Source organism: Microcebus murinus, chromosome 21 (genome assembly GCF_040939455.1).
Source record: "Microcebus murinus isolate Inina chromosome 21, M.murinus_Inina_mat1.0, whole genome shotgun sequence".
Lineage (NCBI taxonomy): Eukaryota > Metazoa > Chordata > Mammalia > Primates > Cheirogaleidae > Microcebus > Microcebus murinus.
Window position 1 is genome coordinate 19,139,307 of NC_134124.1, and position 17,172 is coordinate 19,156,478.

Here is a 17,172-nt window from a genome sequence, read left to right on the forward strand (position 1 = left end):
GTGCCCTGGGTCTGTCATGGCCTCCCCACTGAGACTTCAAACCAGAAGGTGACAAGAGGGTCAGCCTTGGAACAGGTGCACACATGTGTGCGTGCACACACACGTTCTCTCATTTCACTCCCAAACACACACCCCAGCTATTCTTATGCCTGCTAAAGACTGGGGAGCTGGCCACTGTCAGAAAAAGATAAAATCCTGCAACACTTCTTTTAAAACTATTTGAAAAGGGAAAAAACATACAGAGTGCTGGTTCACAGGCTCAGATTTGTATTGGTAGCAAATTGGTAGAGCCCCACCTCACTGGCCTTAGGCAAAAGGGAGCTGAGGACACATGGTAGGTCACCGATACAGAACGTGGTTTCTTGTGCCTGAGCTGATGATACCCAGCTAGCCACATTCTCAATCTGAGGGTGAACTTGCGTGGCATTTACTGGTCACCTATGGAGCAGCAGGCCTTGCCCTAAGGGTCTTGGATCCCCGTGTTGATCTCTGGCTTTTAATACAAACTTGAAGGTAAGAGGCTGTGAAAATTTGGTTTGACCTGTATGTGGAGAAGAAATCTCTTGCAGCATAATTTGGTATTCCAACGCAAATTTTAATTTAACCAACTGAGACTTCTTGAAAACATTGTGTGCTATGGTCTAAACATAAGGGGTTCTCCAGTGCGGTCAAGTTTTCATGCCACTTCCGCATTAGCTGTTGTCATTTAAGGTAGACAGGGCAGGAATTTTGGAAACTGAAGGCTTAGAGAGATAAATCGCCCAAGGTCACTTGGCTGTTAAGTGGGACTTGGTCTTTAGATTTCCAAGTATTTTATTCCTCAGACTCACATATGAATTAAGAAATCATTTTCAAACGCACTCCATGATGGCACAGGCTGGCCTCTGGTCCTGGGTCTTCTCCTGACTTGCTAGTGATGGCACACCAGTTCCTTTGCAGGATGTCCCACTTTCTTCATCTTCAGATGTGTATCTGGGGAGGGGAGTTGGCAAGCTGGTGGTGTGATGGGGAGTGTTGATTAGAGATGCAGAAAGATCATCCATTAGTATGCGCTCTGCCCCATTGTGAGTATTTGCCTAAAGCAATGGGTGAAAACAATTTTCAGGATGGATCCCAGTTCAGGGGAAAAAAGGTCTTTACTCTGATGTGGATGCCTGCATGGGCAAGGGAGTGGAGAGCTTTAGCATTTAGGCTACACCAAGACCTCACCCCATGGAACATTCTTGGGTTCTGGATGTCTCCTTCAGCTGAAAAAGCAAGGAAGCACAAAGCACATCTTCTGAGCTCATTGTTCCCCTCTTGGCTTTGTTCTCCAGGTGCGGTTTGAAGGTTTGACGGGAAACGTGCAGTTTAATGAGAAAGGACGCCGGACTAACTACACCCTCCACGTGATTGAAATGAAACATGATGGCATCCGAAAAGTAAGGGTCACTTTTGCTTCCATTTCACAGGCAGGAGAGGCCTGAGCAGAGACTCTGGCCAGAGTTGAGGGCTCTGTGAGCTCACCTTTCCTGGAATGGATCTATGAAGAGACTTGGGCAACATAGGTTCTAGACTGACTCAGCTCTGCCACTAACCAGTTGGGACTTTGGGCAAATCAGGTCCCTTCTCTGAGAATCCATTCACTCATCTGCAAAATGGACATAGAAATATCCACATTTGTCTCAAGGTGCTTGTGAAAAACCAAAGTATAGAAAGCACTTTGAAAATATAAAGTAAGTGATATGTTCAAAATGCCACTGCTATTCCTGAGGGCTGCTAAACTAAGAACTTGAGAATAATGATTATTGATGAAGTTAAACATCTTCTCCTAACCTGTACTTAGTCACATCCACTCCATTATCCACACAGTTATAAGAGTGAAAAAATGTGTATATATACATATATATAAAAAATACTCATGCATCTTAAAATTGTTAGAATAACATCCAAATCCTTGAAATAACATCAAATCCTTGGAATAACATTCAGAATTCTATCAGACCCTATGTGCTCTGGCCTCTGTCAATTTCTTCAGTTTTAACCTTTGACATTCACTTCCTTCCTCTCTCCACCTCAGTCACTCTGATTGTCTTTCACTTCCTTGAATACATCACATTCTTTCTTACTGTTGAGGCTTCACACGTGTTCCCTCTGCCTGGGACTCCCTCTACCTTAAACCCTTCTCTTGCCTGGCCAATCCCTCTTAGCCTTCAGCACTCAAAGTATTAATAAATGTCATTCCCCAGAGAAGCCTTCCCTGGCCTCTCATGGCAGCCTCTAGTTCCCTGCCCATGGCCTTCATCATATTTCTAATTCCTTTTTGTGGTATACCATAGTGACTAAGAAGCATTGCACAGCGTAGTATAGAGCTGGTATAATTTTGTGGATCAGAGCACTGCTCTGGAATCCTAGAGACTGAATCCTGACTTCACTACTTCTCAGTCCAGGATCCCAGACAAGGTATTCAAGCTCTTTGAGCCTTAATTTTCTCATCTTTTAAATGGGGGTCACTATAATCCTGCTGACCTCATCTGGTCATTGAGCAGATTTAATGACCAAATGGTATGCAGAAGTTCTAAGTGGGAGGCCCAGCACATTGAAAGTTGGGTCTTAATCTCTCTCGAACTTAATAGAAGTATGCCTGTGCTGTCAAATACACTTGCCACTAGCCATGTGTGGCTATTTAAGTTTAAATTTAAAATTAATTAAAATTTAAAACTCAGTTCCTCAGTTGCATTATCCACATGGCAAGTACTCAATAGCCACATGAGGCTAACAGCTATCACATCCAACAGCAAAGAGGTAGAAAATTTTCATCATCACAGAAAGATCTACTGGAGAGTTCCCTACATGTACTCCATGTCCTCAACTCTTTTAAACCCATCTTCTCTGCTGTCTTGTCTAGAATCCACTTCTCAGTCTGTCTCGACTCACCCCATTCATCAAAGCTGAGTTAGTTTCCTATTGCTGCTATAACAAATTACCACAAACTGGTTTAACACAACACGAATTTATCATCTTACAGTTGTATAGGGCAGAGGTCTGACTTGAGTCCTGTTGGGCTAAAAGTGAGATGTGGGCAGGGCTGCATTTCTTTCTGGAAGCTCCAGGGGAGAACCTGCTCCTTTTCCTTTTCCAGCTGCTTCTAGAGGTTGCCCATATTCCCTGGCCCATGTTACCTTTCCTCCGTCTTCAAAACCAGCAGCAGCACTCTTCCTTGACCCTTCTTCACATCATCACACCATCTCTTTGACCACAGCCAGGAGAGATTCTCTGCTCTTAAGGACTCATGTAATTCGATTGGGCCCACCCAGATAATCCAAGATAGTTTCCCCATCTCGAGGTACATAACCTTAATCATATCTGTGATGTGTCTTTTGCCATGTAAGATAACGTGTCCACAAGTTCTGGGGACTAAGGCATGGACATCTTCAGAGAGGCATTATTTTGCCTACCACAAAAGCCAAGTTTCAATGTCTTCTCTTTTGTCAAACCTTCCCCACCCAGTGGAAGCTGTCTCTTGTCCTGCTGTGTTCCCAGAGCACATTTGAGTCCCTCAGGACATTATCACATTCTCCCTTGTTGCAGTGGCTAGTGGTACATATACTGTTGTTTTTCCTAGACTATACGAGCAACTTGAGGGCTTCCAGAGCCCATTTTCTATCCCCTAGTGGCTATACTCCTGTAGGCCCCCTACCTGCCTTAACTTTCAGCAGGTACAAACAAGGGCTCTCTACTTGCCTATGAATGTAGCCGCTGAGAGCATATTCAATTTTCAGTGAACCTTTGGCATGAGGATTGTACAAAGATTCTCTCTCTGGGGACAAGTATCTGCTGTGAATGATGCTCATCCAGAAATAGTCAAGGTCTGAGTTCGTTTTTGTCATCCCCTGGTCTTCTGATTCCTGCTGCTGGAGAAGGCATCTGCTAAGTCACTTAGTTCTTACAACCCTCAATTTTCACATCCTTAAAATGGGAACAGATCACGTCTTCATTAGCACCTGATCATTGTTCAGTGAATGTTACCTGTGTTGGTGACATTAGTGGCCATGGTAAATGACAAAGAGGTGGCACACAGCTGAAATCTGGAGAGCACTGAGATGCCTTATTTATCCCTTTCAAAGCTTTTTGTTTCTTAGTGTGGTTATAAGAGTATCAGCTTTAGCAATAGAGCCCCTTTTCCAGGCGGATAAACCAAAGCAGAGAGGCCCGGTAGGCCACCTAAGTTCTCACAGTGAGCTACGGTTGAATGAAGACCTTAATCCTGGCCCTGTGCTCACCCTGCTGCGGCCGCTGCTAACGCTGAGTGTAGCAGAGTGACACAATCGGGACATTTCTGATGACTGAGGGGCTGGTGGAAGGATGGCAGCTGGGGGAATTGTGCTGCCCCAGGAAAGGACATCAGACGTCTGACTGCCTCCCCGGGCCATCTTCTTTTCAGATTCTGGGGAGAACCGGTGATATCACCCCTCTGTCTTACAGATGAAAACATAGATGTCATAGCTGTTTTGTGTAAGGCCTCGAGCAGGCAACTAGATTGCTCCTGGATAGAAAATTGTTGATCGTGGACCTTGGCTGTCCCTCAAAATCCTCAGAATGGCCTTTTTTCCTTGGGGGAAAAATGTTGCTATTTCCTGGAGGAAACAAATAGGCATTTCTACATTGTGTCTGAGCAGCTATGTGATTGTCGTTATTAAAATATGGATGTTGATCTGTTTTCCCTTCCCTCTGGAGTGGTGAAATGGCTTAAAATACAGCCAGATCCTTTTCTACACATTAGTGGTACACTGAATATGTTTGGGACATAACAGTGGTGCAATAATAAGAAGAGAAACTAGAGACCTCCACCCCAGTCCTGCCACTGTCCAGCTGTGTGGCCTTTAGCATCTTTCTTAGCCGCTGTAGGTGTTTTAAATAAGTGAAAGATGTTGGGCTGTGCAACCCTTGAGTGCTCTCACCTCTGACTCTAGATGCCAGTGCCATCTGATTCTTTTATTATTTTATTTTATTTTATTTTATTTATTTATTTTTGAGACAGGGTCTCACTCTGTTTCCCAGGCTGGAGTACAGTGGTGTCATCACAGCTCACTACAGCTTCAAACCTCAGTGATCTTTCTGCCTCAGTCTCCTGAGTAGCTGGAACTACAGGAGTGCACCACTATAATAAGCTAATTTTTTCTATTTTTAGTAGAGATGTAATCTTGCTCTTTGCTTAGGCTGATCTCCTGAGCTCCTGAGCTCAAGCAATCCTCCCTCTTTGGCCACCCGGAGTGCTACAATTACACTTGTGAACCACCGTTCCTGGCCTACATCTGATGCATTCACCAGCCTCTCCCCTAATCACATTGTCCCTTTCCCGGGTGGACTTTGGCTTCCTCTGTGGAAGTGGGGTTTCCACTGGGACCTTCATCATTTGACAAATTGTCCATTGGCGTGAGCTTCCCCAGTTATTACTCTCAAGACCGACATTCCCAGCCCTGTGAGTTGACCCTAAACCTTGCCCAGAGACTGCTGGGACCCTTTTTTAAAACTCTTCAAGACTTGCTCTTTATCAAAAACTTCTCCTTAGAAGTGAAGGCCTTGAAGTAAGATTAGTGGTTCTCAATCTTTAGCAAACAGAAGAATTACTAGATGCCTTGTTAAAAATGCAGAGTCCTGAGTCCCAAGCCCTGTGTAGTCTGCTTTTGGAAAACAGAGATGAGGCCCAGGGATACGTACACATTGTAAAACCATCCTCTCCAGCCTGCAGGGGTCCCGGTTGGTGCTCTAAGGGATTTGATGAGAAATGCTGGCACAGTGGTTAAGAGCTCAGGTTTTAGAGGCAGACAGACTAGGATTTAAGCCTCTGCTTTAGTCTTTACTAGACACGTGACCTTGATCAAATTATTTAGCCTCCTTAAACCTCATTACATCATCTCTGAAAAGGTAATAATACCCCTCTGCTCCGCAGGATTGATGTTAGGACTAAACAAGACAATTCTTGATACCCCACTGCCTGAAGTAAAGGTTTCAGAAAAGTAGCACCTGCGCGTGGTAGTGAACATGCAGCCCATGTTTGTTTGTTTGTTTGTACTTTTAAACTCCTTTCTGTAGTTCCCAGGGATTTCATGTCAGCATTGCATCTGGGTGAGTCAGGCAGTGCAAGCCCATGGAACGGATAAATCGGGAAACAGAAATAACAGAGTACCTTCAAATCCACAAGCAAATGGCTGTGCTTTATTTTTCAGATCCCGAGGCTGTTTTTAAACTTGCTTTCTCCAATGACTAAATCCTTTCTTCGAATGTGGGCTTAAACATCCTTTGTTTACAGGGTATCTGACTTTCAGAAAATCAATTCCTTCACATCTATCTGTGGCTTCAGGCTTTTTACTCAATCAGCCTCTGAGAAAAGTAGTTTCTCAGATTTTCAAGGGTGACCTAGTTGTGCTGGTTTCAGTGAACATTACAAGGCCTTACCTGATGTGTGTAATAAAAAGGAGATGCTTCCTCCCAATTCAGGTTCTTGGAGACACTCTCTTGCTCCTCAGGCCTATTTCCTGTCCACGCATGTACCAGCACACACTCTCTAGGTATCTGGACCCGATTTGACATCCACTGAAATGCGAGTATTTTAAGCATCCTTCCATCATAAAGTGTAGAAGCTTCAGATGCCAGGGTAGGTACTGGCTCTACTAAAATTGAATCTTCAGGAAATGGTATTCAGAGACACCCACTTCACTATGGGATACTGATTTAGGAATCTCTTTCTGAATAAAATATCTTCTCAATTTCAGGTAGGATTACAAATTCTGATAAATGGCTGCTCACTGGAGTGGTTTAGGGAAAATTTCTTACATCTTACATCATGGGACCATTATTGTTGATTTAACCATCTCTGCCCATCACCATTGTTCCTGTAGAAATTTTTGGTCTGGTCGAAGTCACCTACTTCTCATTTCAACTTCATTTGAGTCCCCGCTGCCCTGCCCAAGTTTGTGCCCCAGTTCTGACCCTGTGTATAACTGGAATGGAAAGACAGGCAGGAAGGAAGACCAAAGGGGAACAAAGTCCTGCTGATATCAAAGGTAATCTCCTAAAGTCCCAAAGAATTCATAGCTCCTCATTCCACATGCCCTATGGAAGTTTCTATTTAGATCCTTGCCACCCAATTGTAGACATACTGAATCATGTTATAGCTCAAAGATACAGCCTCACTCCTACCACTTCTCTGCATTTCTACTACCGACCCTATAGCCCAGGCTACCTTCCCTGCTTCATGCAGTAATCTCTTGATCAGTCACAAGTCCTGCTGTGTTCTTGTCCCTCTATAGGGCCACTTTTCCACCACATGAGCTGGAACAATCATTTTCAAATATGCATCAGATTATTTTGCTCCTATGCTTAAAAACTTCCACTGGCTTCTTGTTGCTGGTAGAATATATTCTAACTCCTTACCTTGGCCTTAAAAGCCCCTGATGCTGCTTCCTGGAGACATCAGCTTTTCCTGCTCTTTCTCCAGCTCATTACTCTGGCTACACGGCATCTTTGCATTCCTAGCACGTCGAGTTCACTCTTTCCTCAAGGCATTTGCACTTGCTGTTCCTTTACCTGGCATTTTCTATTGCTTTATTTTCATTGCTGTGTTTCTCCTTGTGGTTCAGATCTCAGGCCAAGTGAAGCCACCTTGGGAGAGGCCATCCCTGGCCAAGATTTTTAAAGTAGCTCCCACCACCCCAGCATTGTCACATTGTCTCTCCCCTTTTTTCCATGGTGTTTATTTTTTCCAATATATTTTTGCTGGTTGATTGAACTAGATTGAGGTTGGCAAACTTCAGCCCACAGGCCAAATTCAGCCTGCCACCTATTTTTATATAGCCCATGAGCTAATGGTTACAGTAACATTTTTAAATGGTTGAAATAAATCAAAAGAAGATGATTTGTGACAAGTGAAAATTGTAAGTAAAATTTTTCTGAACCGTAGCCATGTTCATTTGTTTACATATTATCTGTGGCTGCCACCACTTTGCAACAGCAGAGATAAGTAGTTGCAACAAAGACTGTGTGATCCACAAAGCTTAAAATGTTTACTGTCTGGCCCTTTAAGATAAAGTTTGCCAACTCTTGGTCTGGGTATGTATTGTCTTTATTCCTCTCTTCTCTTCCCACTGAATGTCCCAAAACGTGAGCTCTCTAAAAGCAGGGACTATATTTATATAATATATCCTCACTGCCTAGAGTATACTGACACAGAGTAAGCACATGCAAATAAATGGTTGTTTATTAAATGAATGAGCAGTTTATCGAATATCGTGGGGCAATCAGGAGCATACTATTCCCACCCATATTCTGTAGATCTACCAGCAAATAAGGGGAAAAAATTCTACCAAATTTAATGAAATAACACATCAAGGAGAACTGAGATAAAATTACACATAAATTTAACTTCAAATCTATTAAGTGTGTTGTTAGCTTAGATAACCATAAGTTCTATAACAGATAAACTCTGAGATCTCAACTGTTGAATGCAAAATAAATTTATGTCTTGTTCATTCAGTGACCAGTTTGGGGGCTGTGGGTTTTGGCTGAGACTCAGGCTTATGGAAGCTCCACTATCTACTAGGGTTCTTCTGGATGTCAATATCCAGTGAATAGGGAAGAAAAGAAAATGGAAACTGTGCTAGGGATTTGGGAGGGTTGGCCTAGAAGAGATGCACATCACTTCTGCTATAGTCCACTGGCCACAGCCCAGTCACTTGACCCAACTATAGGCAAAGCAGGTTGGGAAATATAATTGCTGGCTATGGAGCCACTTTCTACCAACATGTCTACACTGTAGAAGGCAAACAAGAATACTTGGTGGTCAGCTAGTTGTCTTTGCCACAATGGGCAACTTGCTTTGTAAAAATTGATTTTAATGAATCCTATCTGGGGAGGTAAGGGGCTGTGGCTTCGGAGGCAGCCTGGGGATATCAATGTATAAATTTGAATTGATGACTGTGCAAGGTAGATCAATTGAATTTTCAGTTCTATGATCATCTCCTTTAAGTGGATAAGACTTTATCTACTTAAAAAAATCTGATCTATCATCTAGACTCATTTTCTACATTCAAAGAATCTTTAGAGGTAGATGGAAAACAGGAGATCAAAAATTATAACTGGCCCCAGGAGAAGACCTCTCACGGTCAGAATTGTTTAAATCCTCTCCTGAATGGTGGGCCCCAATCTTTACCAACTACTAACTCTGATTTACTTTCAGATAGAATCAAAGTTCCTGCATATCCTCAGTAGAGAATCAAAGTGTTGTATAATAACTCACCATTTCCTAAGGAAAGGGAAATTTGCTCTCATCTCCAAAGTGCAATGTCTCTTCAAAAATCTTTGCCAGTTTCTTTTCATCAAACTGTGGAACCAGATTTTGCTGTCTACAAGCTTACGTGAAGCACAAGCATGAGACAGACCATCTCTTAGTCTCTACAGACCCTGGCGATATTATGTTTTATTTGACTACAAAAGAGTTAGGAATAAAATAAGCTTGTTGACAGCATTCAACTATTCTACTAGCTTTTGATATGAAGGTAGCTATATAGAAGCCAAGCTGCAGAATATTGTTTATAGTTCCCAATTTAACAATAGTTTTATGATACTAGCTTTGAAGGTCCACTATTTTAAAATTTAAAGTCTCTTTCTGAGCCATATAAATCTTGTCTACACAGATTCATCTTGCTTTTATTCCCACCTTTTATCAAAATAGTTTGAGATTTTAAAGCAGTGTTATGTGATTTTTGAACTACTTGCCCTAGAATATTCTGTATGCCAAGAAGGGTTATGTTGTCAAGTGAGTTTAGAAATACTCTATAATATATGCTTCTTTTGGAGATTGATAATGTTTTGTAGAAAATTGAAAACTGAAATATCTTCTAGTACAGAAACCTGTTAACCTTCAAGAAGTCTTTACCCTAATGAATATCATTTTTTAGCTTACTGACAACTTAATGTAAACCATGCATTATGCTAATTGTTTTATATGCATTAACTCACGTGAGTCCTCACAACAGCACATGATGCAGGCACCATTGTTACACCCATCCTACAGATGTGGAACTGAGGCCAGTAGAGGTCAAGTAGCTTGCTCAAGGTCATACAGTTAGTAATTGGGAAACCCTAGCTTTTAAACCAAATCTGCCTGAGGCCAGAGACCATTCTCTTGACTACTGAATATTATTTTTGTTCTTTTGTAAAAATAGTATCTCTTAATACTCTGGGGTTTTAGAGGGATTAGTTACATGCCAAAGAAAATTACTTCCTGATGGTTGTACGGTTTGAGGAGGAAAAGCTAAACCTGTGGACCAATTGTGAAGAAGGAAGAAGAAAAAAAGAAAGGAAAGGAGGAAAAATAGGAGGGGCAAAAACACATTAAAAAGAGAAGGAGGGGGAAGGGAAGAAACAAAAACACCTAGCATCATTTTTTTGGGGGGGGGGAAACAATCATATTTGACAGATACTTTCCCAAGCTTATTTTGATTTTATTAAATAATCTTACCTTTGAGGTCCACGAAACCCAGGTCCTGTGTCCTGCCACTAATCTGATCAAAGTTAGATCACGTGATCTCCCTAAGACTAAATTTTCTCACCTGTAAAACAGAGAAACGAATCCCAAGCCTGTCTGTGTTATTTGCATAGTGTAAGGAACAAAAGAGTTAAATGGTGTGAAAGTATTTTGAAGATTTTTTTAAATGCAAAAAAAAAAAAAATACCTCCAAAAAACACAAAAACTTTGCATCCTGATACACCACCATGGCAGCTGTACAGATTTATATTTTAGCCAGAGGGCCCCTTGTGAAGAGCAGCTCTTGAGGGGATCCCACTCAGTGTGGGAAACAGGTAAAAGCAGAGCTGACCTTTGGAGCAGGGATGAGGAACCAAGAGCGTCCCTCCTCCTCCCTGTCCCCGCCCACCTCCCATGACAGTGGGGGAGGCCCCCACGGGCACTGCCCAGGCAAAGCGAGGGAGCTGAGACTGCACTGCGGTCTTGAGCAAGTCCTGGTATCTGAGCCTCTGTCTCCTGCCCGCCTCCGTGTAAAAGGAAGGAGTTGGGCGAAATGATCCCTGAGGCCTCTCCCAGGGCTGACATTCTGGAAACCTGAGTTTCTGGTCCTTATGTCATTAAAGGTACAGGTCTCCTTCCACGTGGATTAGCAGCATCCCACACAGGCAGCGTCACACACACGCCCACACTGAGGGGAAACCTCCATGCAGGACCCAAGACACACTCCCTCTCTGGCCTCCGAACCCTCTCAGCTCAGCGTCAGCAGGGTCCATGGCGGGTCACAGCGGGGTGGGTGTGTCCATTCTCTCTGCAAACTTTTCCTGAGCTGCCTCTCCGTGAAAGGATGCGCTGGCCTAAGACAGGGACCCTAGAATGAGCACGCTCAGTCTTGTCCGTGAGGAGCCTGCAGCACCGTGGAGAAATGGGGACAGGCGTGCAAACGGCTGGGCCACAGGGCGCTCAGGGGACGGATGTACACACACCAGGCTGTCAAGGGCTGTGGGCAGCTTCCCGGAGTGTCGGCCTTCCTGGCTGAGATCCTGGCTCCACGGATCTCCTCTGTGGCCCTGGGAAAGTCACTTCACTGCTCCACATCTCAGTTTCTTCACACTTACAACGGAAATGATAATTAACTACCTGCTTCCTAGGTTTTTGTGAGGATGAAAGGAGTTAAAACATAAAAAGCGCTTAGAAGAGTCCCTGAAATGCAAGCAGCATTCAATAAATGATAACTAATTCATTCAATAAATGATAACTATTCTCAGCCCAAGGCCAAGTGCCCTCTCAGCAAGAATAGCACATGGCTAAAAGCAGCTTCTGGAGACAGATTGCCGGGGTTCCAGGCCCAGCTCAGCCGCTTTCCAGCTACATCACTTTGGACAAGTTAACACACCCCCCTAAGCCAGACGAAATGGCATGAAAACTGTTGAACACTTAGCCTCTGACATAGCAAGAACATCATCGGTGCTAGCAATTATTGTTGCTAATGGCTGCGAGATTGCAGGAAGAACTGTTTATCTCCAACTGAAAGAACTGGGAAAGACATTGAGGTGAAGGTGACATTTCAGCTGGCCAGTTGGCAAGTGCCTTGCTTTTTGTGAGCCTGAGCTGAGTTCTGGCTGTTGATAGACCTGCTCATCCTTCTGCCTGTGCACTTCTAGTTCTCTTTCCTTTTTCCCTTTATATCTACAGGCAATGTAGTGATCGCAAAACAAAACACAATTGTCTAAAGAGATATAGAGCTAAAGACAGAGACAGAAGAAAGAAAGAAAGAAAGGAAGAAAGAAAGGAAGAAAGGAAGGAAGGAAGGAAGGAAGGAAGGAAGGAAGGAAGGAAGGAAGGAAGGAAGGAAGGAAGGAAGGAAGGAAGGAAAGGAGAGAGGGAGGGAAGGAGGGAGGAAGGAAGGAAGGAAGGAAGGAAGGAAGGAAGGAAGGAAGGAAGGAAGGAAGGAAGGAAGGAAGGAAGGAAGGAAGGAAGAGAAAGCTTAGGTTTAGGGGTGCATGTGTATGTGTATTAGCCCTGTCATTCTGCTATCTCCAAACCTTCCATGACTCCCTCTTGCCATGACTGCTTAGTCTAGCCTTCAAAGCCCTTTGCTACCTAGACCCTGAGAACTGACTGCCCTCTTGGGCTAACCTTATCTTCCACCCAGGACCCACTGAACTTACATATCTGGGCAGATTTCTGCCTTCACATTTTAGCTCATAGTCTCCCTAATCTGAAAGGTTTAGGCCCAGCCTATTCATCTCTCATGACCTTGAGCCCATCCTCCTCTTGCTACCTTGCTTCCTACATAGAATGTCGCACTTGCCTTTTGCTTCTCTGAGCCCTTTGGCCCCAGCGCCTGTCAATTCTGGGGCCATATGTATGTGTGTGTCATATCTTCACGAGTAGGCCAGAGGTATTCTCAGAGCAAGGCCTATCTCTCAGCCTGGTTTGTATATCTTTCAACTCTGCCACACACCACCACCGGTTTTAGCTCAGAGCTTTGCACGCAATAAAGATTAAATTAATATTTGCTAAAAGACCTTGGTAAAATGAGTCAGTATAAACAACCTACTAGTGTTTGAAAAATTAACATTGTCAGTCATTAATTTTAGGCACTACTCAATGCTCAATATCATAATAGTTTATGCTTGGAAATAAGAGAAATAAATAAATAAAGTATAAAATAACCATGCTAGAAAGTTAAATCTAGGCAGGAAAAAATACAGTTCACCTAAAAAGAGAGTAAAAGGAATGCAATGTTTAAATCACATGAATCATATGATGCCAACCACAGTTCAGAATGAGCTCAGTGAAGGAAAGGGTTAATAAGCATGCGGGAAAGTGGGTTCTGGCCTGTGAACAACTGCAGGGAAGGAAATCCCCACGGCCCTGGCTTGCTTTGTACAAAACAGTTTAGCTGTGTGAACAGCTAAGCCCTTGCCTCTCCAACCAAGGGGGACAGTTTCCAGGCTTAGCCCACGATAGTGAGGATTTTCACTGAGGCAGGGCCGGCAGTGCCTGGGATGCATCTTGCCTCTTGTTGTTTCTCTCTGCGAATATCTTAGAGCCTGGTGTGTCCAAGTCCAGGCGGAGTGGTGCTGAGCTCCTTGCCTCTGGCGTTGCCTGGGTGGCTCAGAGCAGGCCCATCCTGAAGAGTCTGGGCCACCTTACATCTCCACCTTCTTCTCATTGACAGATCGGTTACTGGAATGAAGATGACAAGTTTGTCCCTGCAGCCACAGATGCTCAAGCTGGGGGTGATAACTCGAGCGTTCAGAATAGGACATACATCGTCACTACAATCCTAGTGAGTACTCAGTCCTTCACCAAGGTTACTTGGGATTCACGCTGGACCAGCACGAGGGCTTTCCACCAGTAGTGAAAGCTTGTCATTCTTCTCAACAAAACTGTGTTATAGATATAAACGGAGTGGAAAAAGGAATGCCCTGGAAATGAGAGGTTCTGAGTTTTCATTCTGTACCTTTTAGTTTCACTATCTCATACTTTGTATCCTTGGGTAAGCTACTTACCCTTTTTTGAGCCAGTTTTCCAGTATAGATAAAAAATAAGAGTGAGATTGAATTGTGCTGGTTTTCATGTTCCATCCTCCCTCAGTAGAAGCCATTTTCAAAGAAAGTCACCTGAAGTCCAACATGTGAAGTGGCTATAAGTGAAGCTGCTATGATTATCAATGATAGGTCATGAGAAACTTGGAGCCCACTCAGAGTCTGCTTCTCCTTTATGGTGCCCCTAGAGTTATCTACAAAAATATTCAAAATCTCCTGGAGCATAATTTGAAAAGCTGTGAACCATATCCTAATGATGAAACACTCTTATCTTGACAAAGTTTGCTTCCTTAACCCAAGAAGCTTGTACTGGGGTAGGGCATGCAGAAATTGAGGAAGTGGATTTAGGGTCTAGAGAGCCTTCTCCAATGTTAACCAATGTTTGTGATGCCCTCCTCTGCCATGCCAAAGTCTCCCCTGCCCACAAGTGAGCCTGCAACCCATATTCTCTGTCTCCCCATTTCTCTACCAGGAAGATCCTTATGTGATGCTCAAGAAGAATGCCAACCAGTTCGAGGGCAATGACCGCTACGAGGGATACTGTGTAGAGCTGGCGGCAGAGATTGCCAAGCACGTGGGCTACTCCTACCGTCTTGAGATCGTCAGTGACGGAAAATACGGAGCCCGAGACCCTGACACGAAGGCCTGGAATGGCATGGTTGGCGAGCTGGTCTATGGAGTAAGTTTGCCCCAGCGTGCAGAGGTAGAAGGCAGAGGCAGATGGTTTGACAGGAAATCATTTGGTGGTTTGGTGGCACTGCCCACAGACGCCTATTAGACCCTACAATTGAGTAGTGTGGCTGCCGAATAGATGAGCTGTCCAAAATCCAAGGGCTTAAGACACTCTCTGTTCAGGTTCCTGGTCCCTCAACCCCACTAAGGGTTTTGTGACTTCAGTTGATTGTTGTCCAAACCAGGTGACAGTAGAGCTCCATGATTGGTTTTCCCCAAGACAGACTGCTGAGTTGTCACTCCTCTAGAAAAAGTTACCGTGGCTCTCTCAGTATTAGTTTCTTCTCTGATATTAGATACATCTGGATCCAAACGAACTCTCTAGTCACTTGACCATCTACTCCTTCTCATGAAACTTCTAATTCAACCAAACTTCCCCTCACTCACTCAGTTTCCCTGAGTGCTCCCTTCCATTCTCTTCTATTCCATTCCATTCACTTCCATTCTCTGAAATCCTACTCCTCCTTCAAAATATTACTTTTTTCAAGGTGCCATTTCCTTCTCCCTATAACAAGAGCAAACTCCCCTTTTAACTCTTCTCACCTTCCCCTGTAGAATTTAGTGTCTGCTTTCTTTTTTATGGCTTTCCCTGCCTTATGTAATGGTTATCTGTGGAATAGGGATAGGTCCGCCTTATCTTTATATCACTCATCGCACTTGAAATAACTCCATGCACAGTTGCTATAAAGTCTTCAATAAATTAAAGCAGTTTTGAGAAGCCACTGAATGCCCCATATGGTTTTAAGTATTTATGACATCACTGTGAAGCAAAAGGTCTGATCCCAATCCCCAAAGATCTTAACATTTTATGGATTAGAAAAGATAATGAAAAAGAATAGTAAACAATAGCAGGGAGTCAAGCTCAGATGAGAGGCGAGCGTGAGTTGGGCTAGCCTTCGGGAAGGATGTAGAACTTGAGAAGGAGCCGTATGTAAATAGGAAGAGAGAAAAGCAGCCCAAGCATTTCTAAAGTATAAAAAATAGGATGAGCAAGGTGTGAGAGGAGTGTGAGAAAATGCTCATGGTTTTGTTGAGGGCTTGTTTTGAGGAGTGGTCAGGGATGAGTTTGAATAAGAGATGGTAAGAAGAAGGGTGTGGGTGCTTTAGTGGGAGATCACGAAGGTACTTGAGTAGAGAAATACAGAAGGCAATGGAAGAAACATCCAGCTGCCACGTGCAGTAAAGGGACCACGGGGGCTTTGCCCACAGAGATGGAAAACTGCAAGCTGGGTCTTGGAGCTGAAGCGGATGCCAAGCCCCAGGTAGACGTTAAGTGCTGGTCAGGACAGGCAGCCATTTAGGAGGTTATTAAATCTCCTAGTCTCCTATCAGGGCAGGAGGAGTCACGATGGCCATGAGAGACATACAAAGGGAATTCAAAGAAGAAAAAGATGGAATAAAAAAAATCTTCCTCAGGGAGTCGGCTTTTGAAATGACCTGTGAAGGTGGTTAATGAGTCGAGGAATAGGATGTGCCTCTCCCCTTTCTAATTCCCTCTACTGCCTCTCCCTGGGAGGCTCCATTGATGAAAGCTAGAGACATGGATGATGCACGCTACCTCTGGAGGCTGGTTTCCATGGGAACACCCACCAAGCTCTTAAGGTCATCCCCATGGCAACTGCTATGAACTCTTCACCTTCTCCAGCATTCGTCTTCACCTTCACCTCGCGTAGTGCGGTTCCCTAGGTAAAAAGCCCGTGATGTGGGCAGAACAATGGTCCCATCATCCTGAAGGCAAGCCCCCCAGTAGCCAGCAGCCAGGAGTGAGCTATCGGCTCACCAGGGCTCAGCAAGCTAGAGCCACCTCTGGATGGGGGTGCCTCTCTCTGCAACAAGCTTTGTTCCAGCCTCCTCCCTGTCACCAGCCCAGTAAAAACTGTATACTGACACTCCATGATGGGCATCATTGTATGGTTGTCCTTTATCTTTAGTTTGGCTTCCCTTTCCTTCCCTTTTCCCTTCCTGTTCCTCCAAGGAAGAACAGAGAGGTTTGGGGAAGTATCTCTCTACTTCAAACCACCAGTGAGGTCAGGAAAAATTCATCTGGAGGCCTCCAAATTTATGCTTTCAGTGCCTTAAAATAGCTAAGTCAATCAGGGTCTCTCTTACCTCCTTTTGCTCCTTCTTGTTCTCATAAGCAATGACAGTAGTAAATTTCATCACATAGCATATGCCAGGTGCCATGCGAAACACTTCCCTCACGTTCTTTCGTGTACTCCTCACATCAGTCCCATAAGGTGGATAAGATTATTGGCCACAGTTTATATATCTACCCACTGAATTAGATAATTTGGCATAGGAAGCACAGCTAGTGAAGGCAGAGTCAGGACACGCAGCCCTGGCTCTGTCCTCCGCACGAGGACATACCGCCTCTGCAGC

General features: G+C 44.0%; 1 protein-coding gene across 3 annotated transcripts in view; it reads left to right on the forward strand.

Moving 5' to 3' along the window:
- The window catches only part of GRIA1 (glutamate ionotropic receptor AMPA type subunit 1), a 287,126-nt gene that overhangs the window by 176,430 nt on the left and 93,524 nt on the right, over window positions 1-17,172 (forward strand). For all 3 annotated transcript variants that reach the window (XM_012752752.2, XM_012752761.2, XM_075996242.1), the window contains exons 8-10: window positions 1,317-1,421; window positions 13,692-13,802; window positions 14,534-14,740. In XM_012752752.2, the coding sequence (XP_012608206.1) occupies window positions 1,317-1,421; window positions 13,692-13,802; window positions 14,534-14,740 (423 nt within the window). The remainder of the gene's footprint in view (window positions 1-1,316; window positions 1,422-13,691; window positions 13,803-14,533; window positions 14,741-17,172) is intronic.